General features: G+C 42.3%; 1 protein-coding gene across 5 annotated transcripts in view; it reads left to right on the forward strand.

Annotated features, from left to right (window-relative positions):
* Positions 1-15,467, forward strand: part of LOC137641374 (sesquipedalian-1-like) — an 893,367-nt gene extending 877,900 nt beyond the window's left edge. For 2 of the 5 annotated variants that reach the window (XM_068373873.1, XM_068373878.1), the window contains one exon: positions 14,927-15,467. In XM_068373873.1, the coding sequence (XP_068229974.1) occupies positions 14,927-14,999 (73 nt within the window). In that variant the 3' untranslated portion in view covers positions 15,000-15,467. The remainder of the gene's footprint in view (positions 1-14,926) is intronic. The other 3 variants (XM_068373872.1, XM_068373871.1, XM_068373876.1) reach the window with 3 other exon arrangements.
* Positions 15,468-16,150: the final 683 nt, after the last annotated feature.

Below are 16,150 nucleotides of genomic sequence, written 5' to 3' on the forward strand. Positions count from 1 at the left end.
CATCTAAGTGAATTACACAGTTGGGAATTCCTGCTTGCCCCTTGTTCCTTAGTTTCTGGAGGCAGCTAAGTGCACTCCCAGGACCTAATGGCATTACTCAACACTGGTGAAGCCAAAAATGGGTCACGAGTGTGATCAGAGGTCGTGACTCCTCTGCTATGGAGTGGAAACCCTCGTCCATCTGAAGTGTGACTGGGAAGCCAAACGAATAAAAGATTTGTGTAAGTTCATGGACACTTATGGATGGGATGAGTTGGAGAGGTGCCCTCGGCACTACCTGCTCTGAGTTACCGGTGACTTGGCAAGAATGGCAGGAGGCTACATATACCTCAACAATCTTGTGCAAGCTTAGCCAGAGCTGATGTTGGATCAGCTGGGTAGTACATTTTACACCAACTTGTCATCCCAGTCCCTCATGGGCCATGCATAGCACCGACAACTGGAGGTTACCGAGTACAACTACTTGCCGGCACAAGACCTTAACAGGATTGGGAGAACCTCGGGTGATTTTGAGGGGCACCTTGTCCTCGAGCAGGAAGTCATCCTTAGAGAGGTCATTCATTTCCACCTCGTTCGAGTAGGCAGGTGTCCTGTAGATTTCCAGTGTCTCATCCAACAGCTGGAATCTGAGAAGCTGAGTTTGACTCCTTTGGTTCTCTGAGATGATGGGTGTTTCCATTTTTGCATCCTCTGAGATACCTGGCCTGGTGTTTTGGGTAGCTCTATCGCTCGTGGTGGTAAGCAGCATTGCTTTATCTGGGGAGCATTTTCAGGTACGAGGCTTAGACTCGTTGGAGGGAGAAGAAGACTCCAGGCCCTCCTCACTTAACTAAGCTGTCTCACCAAGATCAATGTCACCTAGTCATTCATCTTCCCCTACTGGAGGCGTCTTCACAGTTTTGGGCTCCGGCTAGGCAGCCTTCATGCACCTGAGGGGCACTCGCTGTACGCCCTTCATGGTCTCTTGACTCAAGAGCAAGTCGTCACCCTCATGTCTGAAACTGCTCACTACCCCTTGTCTGCACTTCTTGCTGAGCTGGGGCGTGGTTACCTTCAACTCCACTGTAGGGAGTTCCTTGGTTACTCCTTCAATGCACTGGACGTTCCTGCAGTTGTCCTGCTGGACTTTGGCACCATTGAGTTAAGGTGGCGAGTTATTGAGCCGTGCTAATCGAATCCCCATTTCCCGCATCTTTAATTCATGCGCTCTCGCTCTTTCATACCGCATCCTTTCTTGCTCTGCTCTTCCCCCGGCCTTGGCTTCATTTGTGAGTTCCCGCACATACCTTCGCAATGCGTCTCCCTCATAGCCTTGTCGTTCTACCAAGTCCACAAACGCATGGATTTCAGCAGCAGTCATTTTGCTAATTCCTTATGGAGACAGCGACCAGATCAAACTCAACAGCTCAAGACCGTGCAAGAAATTACACGGATGGGAAAAATGCTCTAGCCCATGCAAGAGCCTCATGGAAGAAAGGATAAAGATGCAGCTGGGCAAAATACACAATGGCTGTAAAAAATACCTCTCCGGGAAGAACTATCACCAAATAGTAAGCCTTGCAAATAATTGAATAGAAGCCTCCTAACTAGAAAAACAGGGAGCACACCAATGGGTGGGCATGTAGGCTTCTGGTTGCAAGGCGTTCAAAACAAATAAACAACAAAATTCACCAGGAATCACAGCAATGGGTGAGCCTGCACTCTAGACAATAAAAAAAGGAATCACAGCAATGGGTGATCCTGCATCTGGTCAATAAAAAAAGGAATCACGGCAATGGGTGATCCTGTATGCCAGACTTAGAAAATGGTATCACAGCAATGGGTGTTCCTGTATGGTAGACTTAAAAAATGGAATCACGGCGATGGATGGTCCTGAAAGCTAGGCATAAAAAATGTAATCAGAGCGGTGGGTGTTCCTGTATGCTAGATATAAAAAATGAAATCATGTCCCTGGATGATCCTGAATGCTAGATATACAAAAAATGGAACCACAGGATGGGTGATCCTGTATGCTAGACTTGAAAAAATGGAATCACAGTGATGGGTGATCCTATATGCTAGACATAAGAAATGGAATCACAGCAATGGGTGATCCTGTATGCTAGACTTAAGGAAAATGGAATCACAACAATGGGTGATCCTGTACGTTAGACATAAAAAATGGAATCACAACGATGGGTGATCCTGTATGCTAGACATGAAAAATGGAATCACAACGATGGGTGATCCTCTATGTTGGACATAAAAAAATGGAATCACAATGATGGGGGATCCTCTATGCTAGACATAAAAAATGGAATCACAACGATGGGTGATCCTCTATGCTAGACATGAAAAAATAGAATCACAACGATGGGTGATCCTCTATGCTAGACATAAAAACTGAAATCACAGCTGTATGCTAGATTTGTACTAGTAATGAGTTTGTAAAAATGTGTAAGTGCGTTCCTGCAACACCACCACTTGCAACTCTGTGACAAGCAAAGTTTGTATTTATACCTAAAGTATAATAAATCAAATAAAGCTAAACAATGTCACTAAGTCTGCTTATTGCTCCGCAAATAAAAATCAACCCCTTTACATATTTACCCTCTAACAAAAGTGAATTTAACGAATTACAATTCTCAAATATTTTATCTAAATGATTGTATACCCTGACTGAAAAATAGAACTGAATAAGATATCGTAAATCCTTTATCTTTAGTTTAACAATTTTAACCAAATTATATGAAAATTATCCCTTTCAAATCATGTACATTAAATATATCCAACAAAATATTACAAAGAAACGAAATTACATGCCACTAACTATTAAACAAATATTCGAATTAACGAGGGATGCAACGTTTTCTTGCCGTTACCCAACACAGAAATTATGCCTCACTGCCGTAAAACGTTTACGTGGATGGTAAGCCAATAGTTTCGCTATGAAATCAGCCTGTTTCCTCGCACAAATGATAAATGTTAAATTATTTCATGCACAAAAATGAATGATTGATAAGTGCGTGAACCACTTACCAACGTGCAATAATTTGACTAAAATCTCGGGGTCTGCACTTTCGTTACGTGGAATTCCGTAAACAATAAACAAACCTAACAATAACAGACAAAAACAAATCTTGGCTTCATTCGGAAACACGGCTGTGGGCGGGTTATCTCAGGTTGGCACCGCTTGAAATTAACACTTGTTCAGCCTATTACGTTTTCGGGAAATTTCTTAAACTTCATTGACCTTATTTAACACAAGATAAAACGTGCACTTAATCCACAATATATATGATAAATCTTAATCAATGTGATAACCACTGCTCAAACGAACAAAGGGCAATTTCGTCACAGATGGCTGGCTATCCTGCTAACCGAAACTGAAGCCTACAATGTATTTTAAAAAAAGAAAAAAGGTTTCGCGGTGCAAACAGACATTGAAAGTCCTCACCAAAGACTATATACTGAAGGAAGATAGGAAGGTTCAAAATATGAATATTAATACACTAGTTGGCAACTCCAAAGTTAACACAATAGTTTGACCGCTTAGTATTCAGATGGCATTGTAGGTATATCGTTTGTCGTCTGTTTGTTTATATTCAGAATTTGACAGTTAACACAAACGAAATCATGGCGCCAGCAGTGAATAAGTCACACACTGTGTTTTTTGCAATAAACGAAGAGAAACCGATCCTCATTAGGTGTTTCAGAGGTTCCCTAAGGACAAAGAACGGTGAGTACTAACAGTATAATACATTAAATATGTGCTACTAATGAGTAAGCCCCACTGATATTGGATATAAGATTAAGCCTAGGCATCCGCAATACACTTTTCTCAAACTTTTTTATTTGATCATAAAGCTATTGAAATAATGTATTTCTCAGGGGCTGACATATTTGGCATTTGGAGCATGTTTAGTGGTATGTATTATATTAAACTTTGATTTAACTGCTTGCAACAACGTTCCACCAACTCCTTATAACACATTCCACATATCTTCCCTATCAACTCTATCACACGCTTTCTCCAGATCCATAAACGCAACATACACCTTCTTACCTTTTGGTAAATATTTCTCGCATATCTGCATAACTTTAAAAATCTGATTCATACAACCCCTACCTCTTCTAAAACCACCCTGTACTTCTAAGATTGCATTCTCTATTTTATCCTTAACCCTATTAATCAGTACTCTACCAAACACTTTTCCAACAACACTCTACAAACTAAGTAGCATTACAGGAGTATACTGCTTCAACATATTATTTTATTAGTGTTCCTTGTCTTCTTATTTTTTTTCTATTTCCTAAATAAAGACTAACTTTTTACAGTATTTGTAAACTGTATTTGTATTTTCATGAACATTGTTTACTGTCTGTGCTTTCTATGTTTGCATACTTGCTTTGTCTTATGTTTGCACGATGTATTCAATCCATGAAGAAATCCTTTTTCTTTTAGTATTATAATGTCCCATATTTATAATTATATTAGAGTCTATTTGCATGTAATTCCTGATGCAATTTTAGCTTTTATGTTTTTTTTTTTCTTATTTTTTACAATCTTTATATGTGCAATATTATTTACCGTTATTTTTTTCTTATGTATAATTTATTGAAGTTCCTTTGATATGATTTATCTTTCATTTTTGGTTGGCTTGTATGCTACCTTATTTCTATTTCCATCCCCTTTTTATTATTTTTATGTGTGATTCAATTTAGTGAGTTATTTTATTCCTTTTGTTTCTATATCTATACATTTATTAGTTTATATTACTAAAGAGTATACATGAATGCATCATGCATTTCCGTTTCAATAAAAAAAATATAATTGTGTTTTATATACACCTAATATCATCCTACTGGCTATGTCTTTATTAATTTAGTTGATTTTCTTGCAATTTCAAGTATTGTATATTACAATCCTTTTTAAATATTATTTGTTCCAACACAGAGTACTTACCTAGAACTACTTTCTTAGGAGTTACTGGTAACTCTTCCCAACCGACCAGAATTTTGTGTAGTTTACCCTATTCCCATTTTCTATGGGTGACCTCAGGCGGAGTGATACGTGCCCTGAGGCGACCCGGGGTCAGAGAGCGTGCTAGATTAGGTCGTGCTCCTCAGTAAGTTTCTGGTCGCGACGTGATTCACATCCCGCCACGCTCTCTCTTACCCAGTGCGACCCTTTGTGTCCCCGACCCTTTGTGTTTACCACGTGCTTTCTGTGCCCGTATCCTTACCCCTTTCCCTTGTGTCCTTGTGTCTCTTGGTGTTAGTGTTTTTATTATGGAGCATCCACGCCGTTGCCCTGGGCCTGTGGCCGGTAAGTCTTGTGGGGCTTTCCTTTCGAAGCCCGAGGTTGATCCACACTCGCGTTGTTCGTCATGTAGGGGCAAAGTATGCTCCCCTACCGCCACATGTTCGGAATGCGAGTCTTGGGGCGAGATTCAGTGGGTCCGTTATGGGACTAAGAAGAAGAAGTCGGCCAAGAAATCGCCCAAGAAAGCTACCACGTCCTCTGCTTTGGTGTCCCCGGATGCCTCGTTGGAACGTGGTTCCCTTTCATCTTCCCCTACCTTATTGCCTTATTGGCTTATTTTTTGTTTGGGTTCCCCCAGGTCCCTCAGTGTGAGGCACCTCGTATATCCACCAGAGAGTTGCTAATGATGCATCTTCCGGTGTATTTTGCATCTTCCAGTCTTGGATGGTCTGGGATGCATCTTAGGTATTTATCGAGCTTATTCTTAAACACATCTACGCTCACTCATGATATGTTTCTTAGATGAGCTGGCAGCACATTAAATAGTCGCTGCATTATCGATGCTGGTGCGTAGTGGATTAATGTCCTGTGTGCCTTTCTCAGTTTACCTGGAAAATTTTTTGGCACTATTAATCTACCTCGGCTTGCTCTTTCTGATATTTTAAGCTCCATGATGTTTTCAGTAATTCCTTCTATTTGCTTCCATGCTTGTATTATCATGTAGCATTCTCTTCTCCTTTCTAGACTGTATAGTTTAAAAAATTGCAGTCTTTCCCAGTAGTCAAGGTCCTTAACTTCTTCTATTCTAGCAGTATAGGACCTTTGTACACTCTCTATTTGCGCAATATCCTTTTGGTAGTGTGGGTACCATATCACATTGCAGTACTCGAGTGTACTACGTACATAAGTTTTGTAAAGCATAATCATGTGTTCAGCTTTTCTTGTTTTAAAGTGTCTGAATAACATTCCCATTTTTGCTTTACATTTAGCCAACAGTGTTGCTATTTGGTCGTTGCATAACATATTCCTATTTAACATTACACCAAGGTCTTTAATTGCTTCCTTGTTTGTGATTGTCTCATTATTAGGTCCCTTGTATGCATACACCATTCCTTCTCTGTTTCCATAATTTATTGATTCAAATTTATCGGAGTTAAATACCATCCTATTTATCTCCGCCCATTCATATATTTTGTTTAGATCTCTTTGTAGTGAGTTCCTATCTTCATCACAAGTAATTTCTCTACTTATTCTTGTGTCATCGGCGAAACTTCTCACTACGGAGTTTTCAACATCACAGTCTATGTCTGAGATCATAATAACAAACAGCAGTGCAGCTAATACCGTACCTTGTGGCACACCCGATTTTACCTGGGCTTCATCTGATTTCTCGTCATTTGCAACCACTATCTGTTTTCTGTTTTGCAGGAATTCTTTTACCCATTTTCCTATCTTTCCCACAATATTATGCTTTCTCATTTTTTTCTCCAATATGTTATGGTCTACCTTGTCAAAGGCTTTTGCAAAATCTAGATAGATCACATCTGTGTCTTTTTCATTTATCATATTTTTGTATATGTTTTCATAGTGTGCTATCAGTTGGGTCTGTGTACTTTTTCCAGGCACGAAACCGTGTTGACCCATATTAAACAAATTATTTTTGACCAAATGATTCATTATTTTCTTTTTTATTACCCTCTCATACACTTTCATAATATGTGATGTTAGACTAACAGGTCTAAAATTGCTTGCCTCTAGTCTTGATCCACTTTTGAAGATAGGGGTTATATAAGCTAATTTATGTTAAACATATATCTCGCTCATATCTACTCATATCAGGGTAGGGGTAGGAGTCGAGGTAAGTCCGTTGCGGGGAAGCGGCCCATTGTCCTTCCCCAAGAGTCTGATTTACCTGTGGGGGAAGTTTCTGAGGTGTTACAGGCATGTGTGGAGCCTGAGGGAAGTGCGGTAGAGTGTGTAGGACACGAGGTCCTGGTGCCCGCAGGGCCCGTCTCTACCGAAGACCCAATGTGGGGGAAGTCAGGTACTTCCTCTTCTCCCCCATCTTGGGCGTGTGTTTCAGGTACTTCAGCCTCCGGGGGGATGCCGAGAAAGGCCATTCGTCAAATTCGGACCCCGTCATTTGGGATATTCCTAGAACACCCTGCAGGTCACCCTTCAGACTAGAAGAGGAGTTTGACCATTGGATCGGCCGCAAGAACGTTCCTCGGACCCCCCCCCCCCCAGTGCCCGCAGCGACTCTTCCGCCCGTCTTCATGCAGCCTGCAGAAACAGAGGTTCGGCATGGAGTAACGCCCGCGGAGTTGGACGCCTCAGTTGATTCGGCTGATTCCCTTTCCTCCTCCTCGTCTTCCTCGTCCGTGGATTCATCTTCAGAGGACGATTCCAGGTCCGCGAGGAGGAAGCGCGAGAGGTCCAGGAAGAAGAAGTAGTCCCGCTCCCGTTCAAAGAAGAAGGAGTCCTGACCTTCTAAGAAGAAAGCGAAGAGGAGTAAGTCCAAAGATTGGGTGAGGATCACGGTGCCCCGGAGCGAGATGTTTAAGGTCACCACAGCCATGGCCGCTTCCGGATGGCTCCCTAGAGCCTCGTCCTCACCGTCTCTCCCCTCCTGCTCCTCCTACGGACAAGAACCTCACTGAGGGAGGCCTTTCCTAGCTCCCCGTGAGCCTCCAAAGTTGTCGAAGGCTTCCGCCCCCCTTACTCTGCGGAGGGAGGCGCTCCGTCAAGTGGAAGGCGTTACGCCAGCCGCGGGCTCCTTGGCTGACTTCATTAAGCTCCAATGGCGCCCTTCGGCCAGGAATATTCCCACAGATACGAGGATGCCCGCAGGGCAAGGTAATCCCATGACGGATACCTTCGCCTCTGCGGGTCTGCCCGTGACACGGGCAGTCCCATCCAACGTTGCTCTCCCTACCGTCACCGATGATACTCGTGAGGAAGGACGGGTGACGGAGGCCCTGGTGGAAGGAGGGGAGTGCTCGTCCGATGACATCTCCTCCTACCGCAAAGTGTTGGCCCTCATACGACGGCACCATAGGCTAGATGAACCGATGCCCACCACTGAACAAGCCTGGCTCTCCGGACTTAGCAGGCTGGTGTGGAGAATCCGGTTCAACAAAGGCCCTCCTTAGCTCTACCCTTAGCTCTTGACGTAAGGCTGGGTATGGAGCATATTGATAAGTTCCTGGACGGCCTAGCAGACGCCCCTAGGAGTCAAAGTGCCTCGAAGCTGCTGCCGGGACTGAAGGCGCAGAAGAGGTTTTACATACCGGAAGGTCGTCGGGGAGGACCCCGCGCGACGGAGACAGCCATTACCTCATTGAACCAGGGTGCCGCTGAAGACAGAGCGTCCACGGCCCCTGTGTGTTTCTCCCCGTCGGAGACCTCCATGATGGAGGACATGGCCCAGGACCTAGTCTACGTGTCCTCCTGGTTGGACTGGTGGGCCTGCACGTTAGTTGGTTGTCAGGCCTCATGATTTGTCCCTGCCTGAATATCAAACCCTACTGAGAGAACTTATTAGCTCAGGGGGCAAGGCCCTAAAATTTTTGTCATATCAGTCTCTCTCCCAGGCTACCAATTGGGTCCTGAGGAAGAGAGACACTATTCTGAGCAAACTTGTGAGAAAACTCCCGGACCGGGAAGCAAGGAAATTGAGAAACTCCTCAATCTGGGATGAGGCTATCTTCCCCCTTAAGTTGGTAGATGAGACGATGGAACGGGTGAGGAAGATGAAGGACATGGGAGACCATAGACCTCCCCCTATGAAGCGCCCACCTCCCAGGAGGCCCTCCGTAGACGGCCCTCACACTTCCCATTCCTCTCCAGCTCAACATAGAGGAGAGCCACCTGCGGCTCCCTGGCAGCAGTCAACTCAGCTCCCCCGTAGAGGTGCCACGGCACCCCAGTCTAACTTTAGACCGTCCTAAGGGAACGCAAGAAGAGGTCGGTCCGGCCGCTCCTCCAGAAAGAGATAGGAGGCGAGGCCCCCTACCCCTACTGGAGCCTCAGGTGGGGGGATGCCTCAGACACTCTTGGCAAGCATGGTGGGATTACGGTGCGGATCCCTGGACGGTGACAATCCTGAGGGAAGGTTACAGAGTACCATTCTTAGCGGAACCTCCCCCGCTTATTCCAGCCCTTCAAGCGGAGTGGCTGATTCCCAAGGACCCCTTGAAACGGGCTGCTCTACAGGAGCAAGTGTCTTCCATGATCTCCAAGGGAGCGTTGGAACTAGTCGAGGAGCCCGGCCCGGGGTTCTACAGCAGGCTCTTCCTAGTGGAAAAGGCGACAGGGGGATCAAGACCAGTAATAGACCTGTCGGCCCTCAACAAGTTTGTGGCAAAAACCGAGTTCAAGATGGACACTGCCAAGACAGTGTTGGCCGCCTTGAGGGAAGGGGACTTCATGATATCCCTGGAACTCAAGGATGCCTATTTCCAAATCCCCGTCCATCCCTCCAGCAGGAAGTTCCTCAGGATAAAGTGGGATTCCCGAGTGCTACAATTCAAGACCCTTTGCTTCGGGCTGTCGACGGCTCCTCAAGTGTTTACTAGAGTCTTCACGACAGTCTCTGTATGGGCTCACGAGCATGGCATCCGTCTGATCCGGTACCTGGATGATTGGTTGCTTCTTTCAGCCTCAAAGGAAGAATTGAAGGAACAAGGAGGGAAGTTACTTCGTCTCTGCGAGCAGTTGGGTATCACGGTCAACATAGCGAAGTCCCAGCTGACCCCCTCCACCAGGATGACCTACTTGGGGATGGTCTTGGACACCCAGCTAATGAGAGCTTTCCCTTCGTTGGAGAGGTTGGAGAACCTAGAGCGTGTTCTGCAACCCTTTCTGTTGGACCTTCCCAGGAGGGGCAAGGATTGGATGAGGTTGTTGGGCCACCTAGTGTCCTTGGAAAAGTTAGTGCCACAAGGGAGACTCAAACTTCGAGCAGTGCAGTGGAACCTGAAAGAACATTGGTCCCAGGGGAGAAACCCCCACAAACTGGTTCCGGTCTCCCCAGAAGCGAAGGTAGCCTTGCAGTGGTGGCTCGACAAGAGGAACACCGAGCTGGGATGCCCTTCGCACCCGACCCTCCGGAAGTCCTATTGTTTACGGATGCGTCGAAGGAAGGTTGGGGCGCTCACCTACTCGACCAATCGACAAAGGGAAAATAGTCGAGCGAAGAAGCAAAGCACCACATAAACGTGCTAGAGATGATGGTTGTGCTGAGAGCGAGTCGAGAATTCGTTCATCTCCTCCAGGGGAACACAGTAGCGTTGATGTGCGACAACGCCACAGTAGTAGCCTACGTAAAGAAGAAAGGGGGTCTAAAGTCGAAAGAGCTATGTTCGTTATCGACGGAACTTCTGGAATGGGCAGCAGAAGAAGGGATCGAGTTCACAGCAAGGTTCATCCCGGGAAAGAGGAACATCCTGGCGGACGGCCTCAGCAGAGTAGGCCAAGTAATAGGGTCAGAGTGGACTCTACATCCAAACACAGCTCAGTCAGTCATACTGAAGTGGGGTTCCCCAGTAGTAGACTTATTTACCACACGTCTGACCGCCCAACTCCCTGTGTTCTGTTCTCCAGTTCCAGATCCGTCGCTAGCAACAGTTACTCGTTCTAGTGCTAGAATTGTTGACACTGCAGAGTCAATAATTGATGTAGATTTAAGTAGTTTAGATCGTAGTGATAGCCTAGCTGTAGATCTTGGAATGTTAACGGACAAGTTAAATTGGACTACTGAAGAGCTAATCAAAGCCCAGAAAAAGGAGTTTCAGGAACTCCCTATAGAGTCAGGGGAGGTGTCTGATATGACTGGTCCCAAATTTAAGATAATTAATAATATTTTATATAGGTTGAGTAGGCCTATGGGGGTGGATAATGTTGATCATGAAATTGTGAAACAGATAATGGTTCCCTTTGGTTACAGGAAGGAGTTACTGTCATTGGCGCACGAAAGTGGTTTGGCCGGCCATTTTGGAATTCATAAAACTTCTTGCAAATTGTTGGGGAATTATTATTGGCCGAAGTTGAAGGCAGATGTAAAGAAGTTTGTCAATAGTTGTGATGTGTGTCAGAGGGTCGGTAAACCCAATCAGCGGATTCCAAAATCGCCTCTATGTCCTATTCCCGAAGTTTCCGAACCTTTTAAGGAAGTCATTATTGATGTGGTTGGACCATTACCGAAGACGCGTAGTGGTAATGAGTATATTTTGACAATAATGGATAGGATGTCTCGATATCCCGAGGCAATACCACTGCGTACCATAAAAAGCATTAAAATTGTTGATGTACTAATTGACTTTTTTACCAGGTTTGGGATGCCTAAAGTAATTCAATCAGATTGTGGATCTAATTTCATGAGTAGGCATTTCAAAGATAAAATGGCAGAGTTGAATATAAAACATGTGACCTCTTCTCCATATCACCCCGAAAGTCAGGGAGTTCTGGAGAGATTTCATCAAACCCTGAAATCTATGGTAAAAGAATATTGTTTAATTAATGGTTCTGAATGGGATAAGGAATTACCTTATTTGTTGTTCGCTTTTCGTTCTGTCCCAAGTCAGTCTTTGGGTTTTTCGCCTTTCAACCTTGTGTTTGGTCATTGTGTTCGAGGGCCTCTTGATGTGGTTCGTGAGTCTTGGGAGGGAGACGTCCCTGAGGTTAATTTATTGGATTATGTGTCTAATCTAGGTGATAAATTAACCAAGGCCTGGAAATTTGCGGGTGAAAATTTATTATGTAGCCAAAAAAGAATGAAGTTCTTTTTTGATAGAAGGTCCAAGGCACGTGACTTTGTGGTAGGCGATAAAGTATTGGTTTTGTTACCCTTCCCAGGGAATCCATTGAAAGCTTCTTTTTCAGGTCCTTGGAAAATTTTGAAAAAAGTAAGAAGTTAACTATTTAGTGGAGACACCCCAAAGAAGGAAACCTTTTCAACTGTGTCATGTAAATATGTTGAAGGCTTATATGGAACGGGAGAAAGTCATTCCCATAGCAACCATTGGGAATACGGTAGATTCTGAGAACAATAACCATTTTTCTTTTTCAGAGGGGGAGGGTATTGATGATAATTGTTTTAATGGATGTGAATGGCAGTCGGATAATAGAAAGTCTTTGGAAAATTTTTCGGGAGTAATTTCACATTTAGGTAAGGAAGAATAAAGGTCTTTGAAAAAATTAGTATCTAATTATAAGGAATTATTTTCGGATGTACCGGGTAGGACTTCGGTCCTTGAACATAATGTAGATGTAGGTAGCGCCACTCCTGTGAAACGATCTCCTTACAGGTTGAATCCCTTCAAAAATGAGGTTGTAGTGAAGGAAGTGGATTATATGTTAAAACATGACCTAATTGAACCTAGTCAAAGTCCGTGGTCATCACCGGTTGTATTGGTAAAAAAATCCGACGGTGATTTCAGGTTATGTTTTGATTACCGTAAGTTGAATGAGTTATCTAAATCTGATTGTTATCCATTACCTCGAATTGAGGATTGTATTGATCGAATGGGTAAGGCCAAATACATTAGCAAATTCGATTTGTTGAAGGGTTATTGGCAAGTTCCTCTTTCAAAGCGGGCAAGGGCCCTGTCTGCTTTTGTAACACCACAGGGACTTTTTCAATGTAAAGTTATGCCGTTTGGTATGAAGAACGCGGCTGCCACCTTTCAGAGGTTAATGAATACTTTAGTCCATGGTTTAGAAGGATGTGTTGTGTATATTGATGATATTGTTATTTATAGCGATGATTGGGAAACCCATTTAAAACGTATTAGGGCACTATTTGAGGTGTTGAAAAAGGCAAGTTTGGTAATTAATTTAAAGAAAAGTGATTTCGCAAAGGCGAAGGGGGTATATTTGGGTCATGAGGTTGGTAATGGTAAAGTTGCTCCTAAGCAGGCCAATATCGAAAGTATTGAAAACATGGTAGTCCCTAAATGTAGGAGGGATGTCAGAAGATTCCTTGGTTTGAGTGGGTACTACCGAAGGTTTGTTAGGAATTTTTCGGATATAGCAGATCCGTTGACAAATCTCTTGAGAAAGAAGGTAGCATTTGTCTGGACGGATGAAACTCAAAAGGCTTTTGATAATTTAAAAAGAGTATTAATTAATTACCCTGTCTTGAGAGCTCCTGATTTTGACCTTCCTTTTTCTCTTGCCACGGATGCAAGTGACGTTGGTGTAGGAGCGGTGTTGTTGCAGAATGACGAGCAGGGAGTTTCTCATCCTGTCGCATTCTTTTCAAAAAATTTGTCCTCCGCCCAACATAGGTATTCTACTGTGGAGAAAAAGAATCTAGCTTTAGTATTTGCTATTAACCATTTTCAGGTTTATCTCTCCTCCTCAGATACACCTATTAAGGTCTTGACGGATCATAATCCCCTGACCTTTATCAGCAGATACAAGAATAAAAATCAACGATTGATGAGGTGGAGTCTCATGCTGCAAGAGTGGAATTTAGAATTTTCCCACATCCCAGGAAAAGATAATATTGTTGCCGATTTTCTCTCTTGCAGCGTTGAATATTAGTCGATTGACAGAGGGCTATGCAGTTATTAAAGGTAGTATCTGTATCGTTCTAATTATGGTGTGTGTGCTGTTGAAGTGGGCACGTAGTGAGTAGAAGCAAATGTATGTTTAAGATTTATTAACCATGGTTTCTTTACAGAAGACTATAATGTTTTGGGTATAGTATATGGGATCTTTAAGGTTAAAAGGTGAGGGTGATCACTGGTACTTGCTAATGGTTGATTAATTAGGTGGTCTTAGGTTTTGAGGTGTCAGGTACGATAAGGTTTATAATAAGTTAAGAAAAGGAGATAGGCACTAATCTGGTTATTCTGTATTTTCAGGCTAATAATTACGCTTTATCGATTTTGTTTGTTTGTTTGCGCAGAGGAGTCTTGTGGTGGTCTTCTCTGTGTCGTTCGGTGTGTGTGTATGTATTGGACACTATGGTGATAAGTGTGATATATAACACTGAAATAGACAGTGGTTTTTGTGATCAACATTTATTGATAGTGAGTGATGTGTATCCCTGAAAATGAACAGTGTATTGAGTGTGGAAAAGGTTATAGCCTTTGGACTATATATACAGAATCCAGTTGTTAGTGCAATGACTCTTTATTAAGTTTATTAACGGTATGAGTGATGTGAAATTTTTAGCTTGGGTATCTATCTATCGAATGGTGATGTTTTGGCTTTCTGGTTTCTGAAAGTTTACTTGTGATTAATATTAGGTTTAAGATGTTTTTAGTATTGATTATATATTGCTATCCTTGTGAGCAGCAAACCTTGGTACTTGCCACCCTCTTTCCTTTTGTTTGTCATGTTTTTGCAGTTTGTTAAATAATTATTTTTGAGTGTTGGTTTAATATTTCAATATATGATAACCTGTATGTGGTAATTTAAATCACTTTAAAAAAGAATTTTTTTTTTTCGTTGGGTGAGGAGGTGTAACATAGTTGTTATATATTTCTAAATTATTTAAGTTTTTATAGATGTATAAGGGTAAATATAGACGTATTGTTATAAGGTTAAATATAGACGTATTGTTATAAGGTTAAGTATAGATGTATTGTTTTCTTTCTTTAATAGTTTGTCTTTTCACTGGTGGTTATGTTAGTGTTTATAATGGACTAACGGCTATTTTATATTTTCAAGTGGTGTGGGTTACGTGGCTGCGCTCCTGCGTGAACGGAGGTATGGAGGGGCTTTTTGGAGGAGGGTTCCTTAGTGTGTTTCTGAACCTCCAACTTTGAAGGGAACGACAATTGCTGTTGGAACTATATTTATTCCTCACCATTGCAGAGCTACATTGTGAAGCTGTTTAGCTTTTTGGATATCCTTTCTCTGCAGCAAGGACTTATATCATCTTGCATTTTGTGTACTGCCCTTGGTTCAGTAAAAGCCAAGGGGACCTCTCTGTCCCAAGGTAATAATAATTATACCTGTTTAATTATCGTGATCACGACCTGTGATAATCAGCTGACGTCATTAGTGGAGCTTGTGAAAGCCTTTCAATCAAACCAGCCATCGTCAATTTGATAGGGATATTTAGTTTGTATTTGTTAGGATGTTCTTACTTTTCGTTGGCCTTCTCCTTTCTGGACCCTCTCTTCATTTAGTATGCATGTGTTGATGACCTTTCTTTAATTGTGTAATTGTTTTCTTTTGCAGGGAGTTAAGATTGAGTGTGTATCATTTATTATTGTATTATTTTGGTTCAGGCGTTATTTCTGTCTAAATATTATGTATTAAAATTAAGGAGATTTTTGTGGTATTTTCTTTGTCCCCTTGAGTTGACTTTGCACTCGTATTGATGTTTGGATACTATTCCACCTTTAGGGGACTTACTACTGTATGATGGTGAATACTATTTGATAAGTGTAGTGTTTTGTGTGGTGGTCAAAGCCAGCCATCACAATATATATATATATATATATATATATATATATATATATATATATATATATATATATATATATATATATATATATTATATATATATTGTTAGGAACTCTGTTATTCTGATGAGATATTTAACAAAAACACTTATTTTTATTTTAAATTTAAAATAATTTATCCAGGCGTTTACTGGGCCGTCCAACAAAATTGCTTTTACTACGATAGCTTGTAGGCTAAAGGGTAAAGTTTACCAGCAACACAGACAATAAAATACACTTTGAGGGGGTAATTGAAAACAAACGTAAAAATTAAAATTTATTACAAGAAGTTACTTGCACACAAACTCACAGCTAACCTTCATACAAATGATAGTTAGAGGGAAAGTGTCGAGGAGAAGGGAGAAAAACAACTTCCGCACCAAATTAGTAATAAGTGAGAGATTAAAGAAAGAAAGAAATGTTTAACCTAACTGAGCACAAT

This window comes from Palaemon carinicauda, chromosome 5 (assembly GCF_036898095.1).
Source record: "Palaemon carinicauda isolate YSFRI2023 chromosome 5, ASM3689809v2, whole genome shotgun sequence".
NCBI lineage: Eukaryota > Metazoa > Arthropoda > Malacostraca > Decapoda > Palaemonidae > Palaemon > Palaemon carinicauda.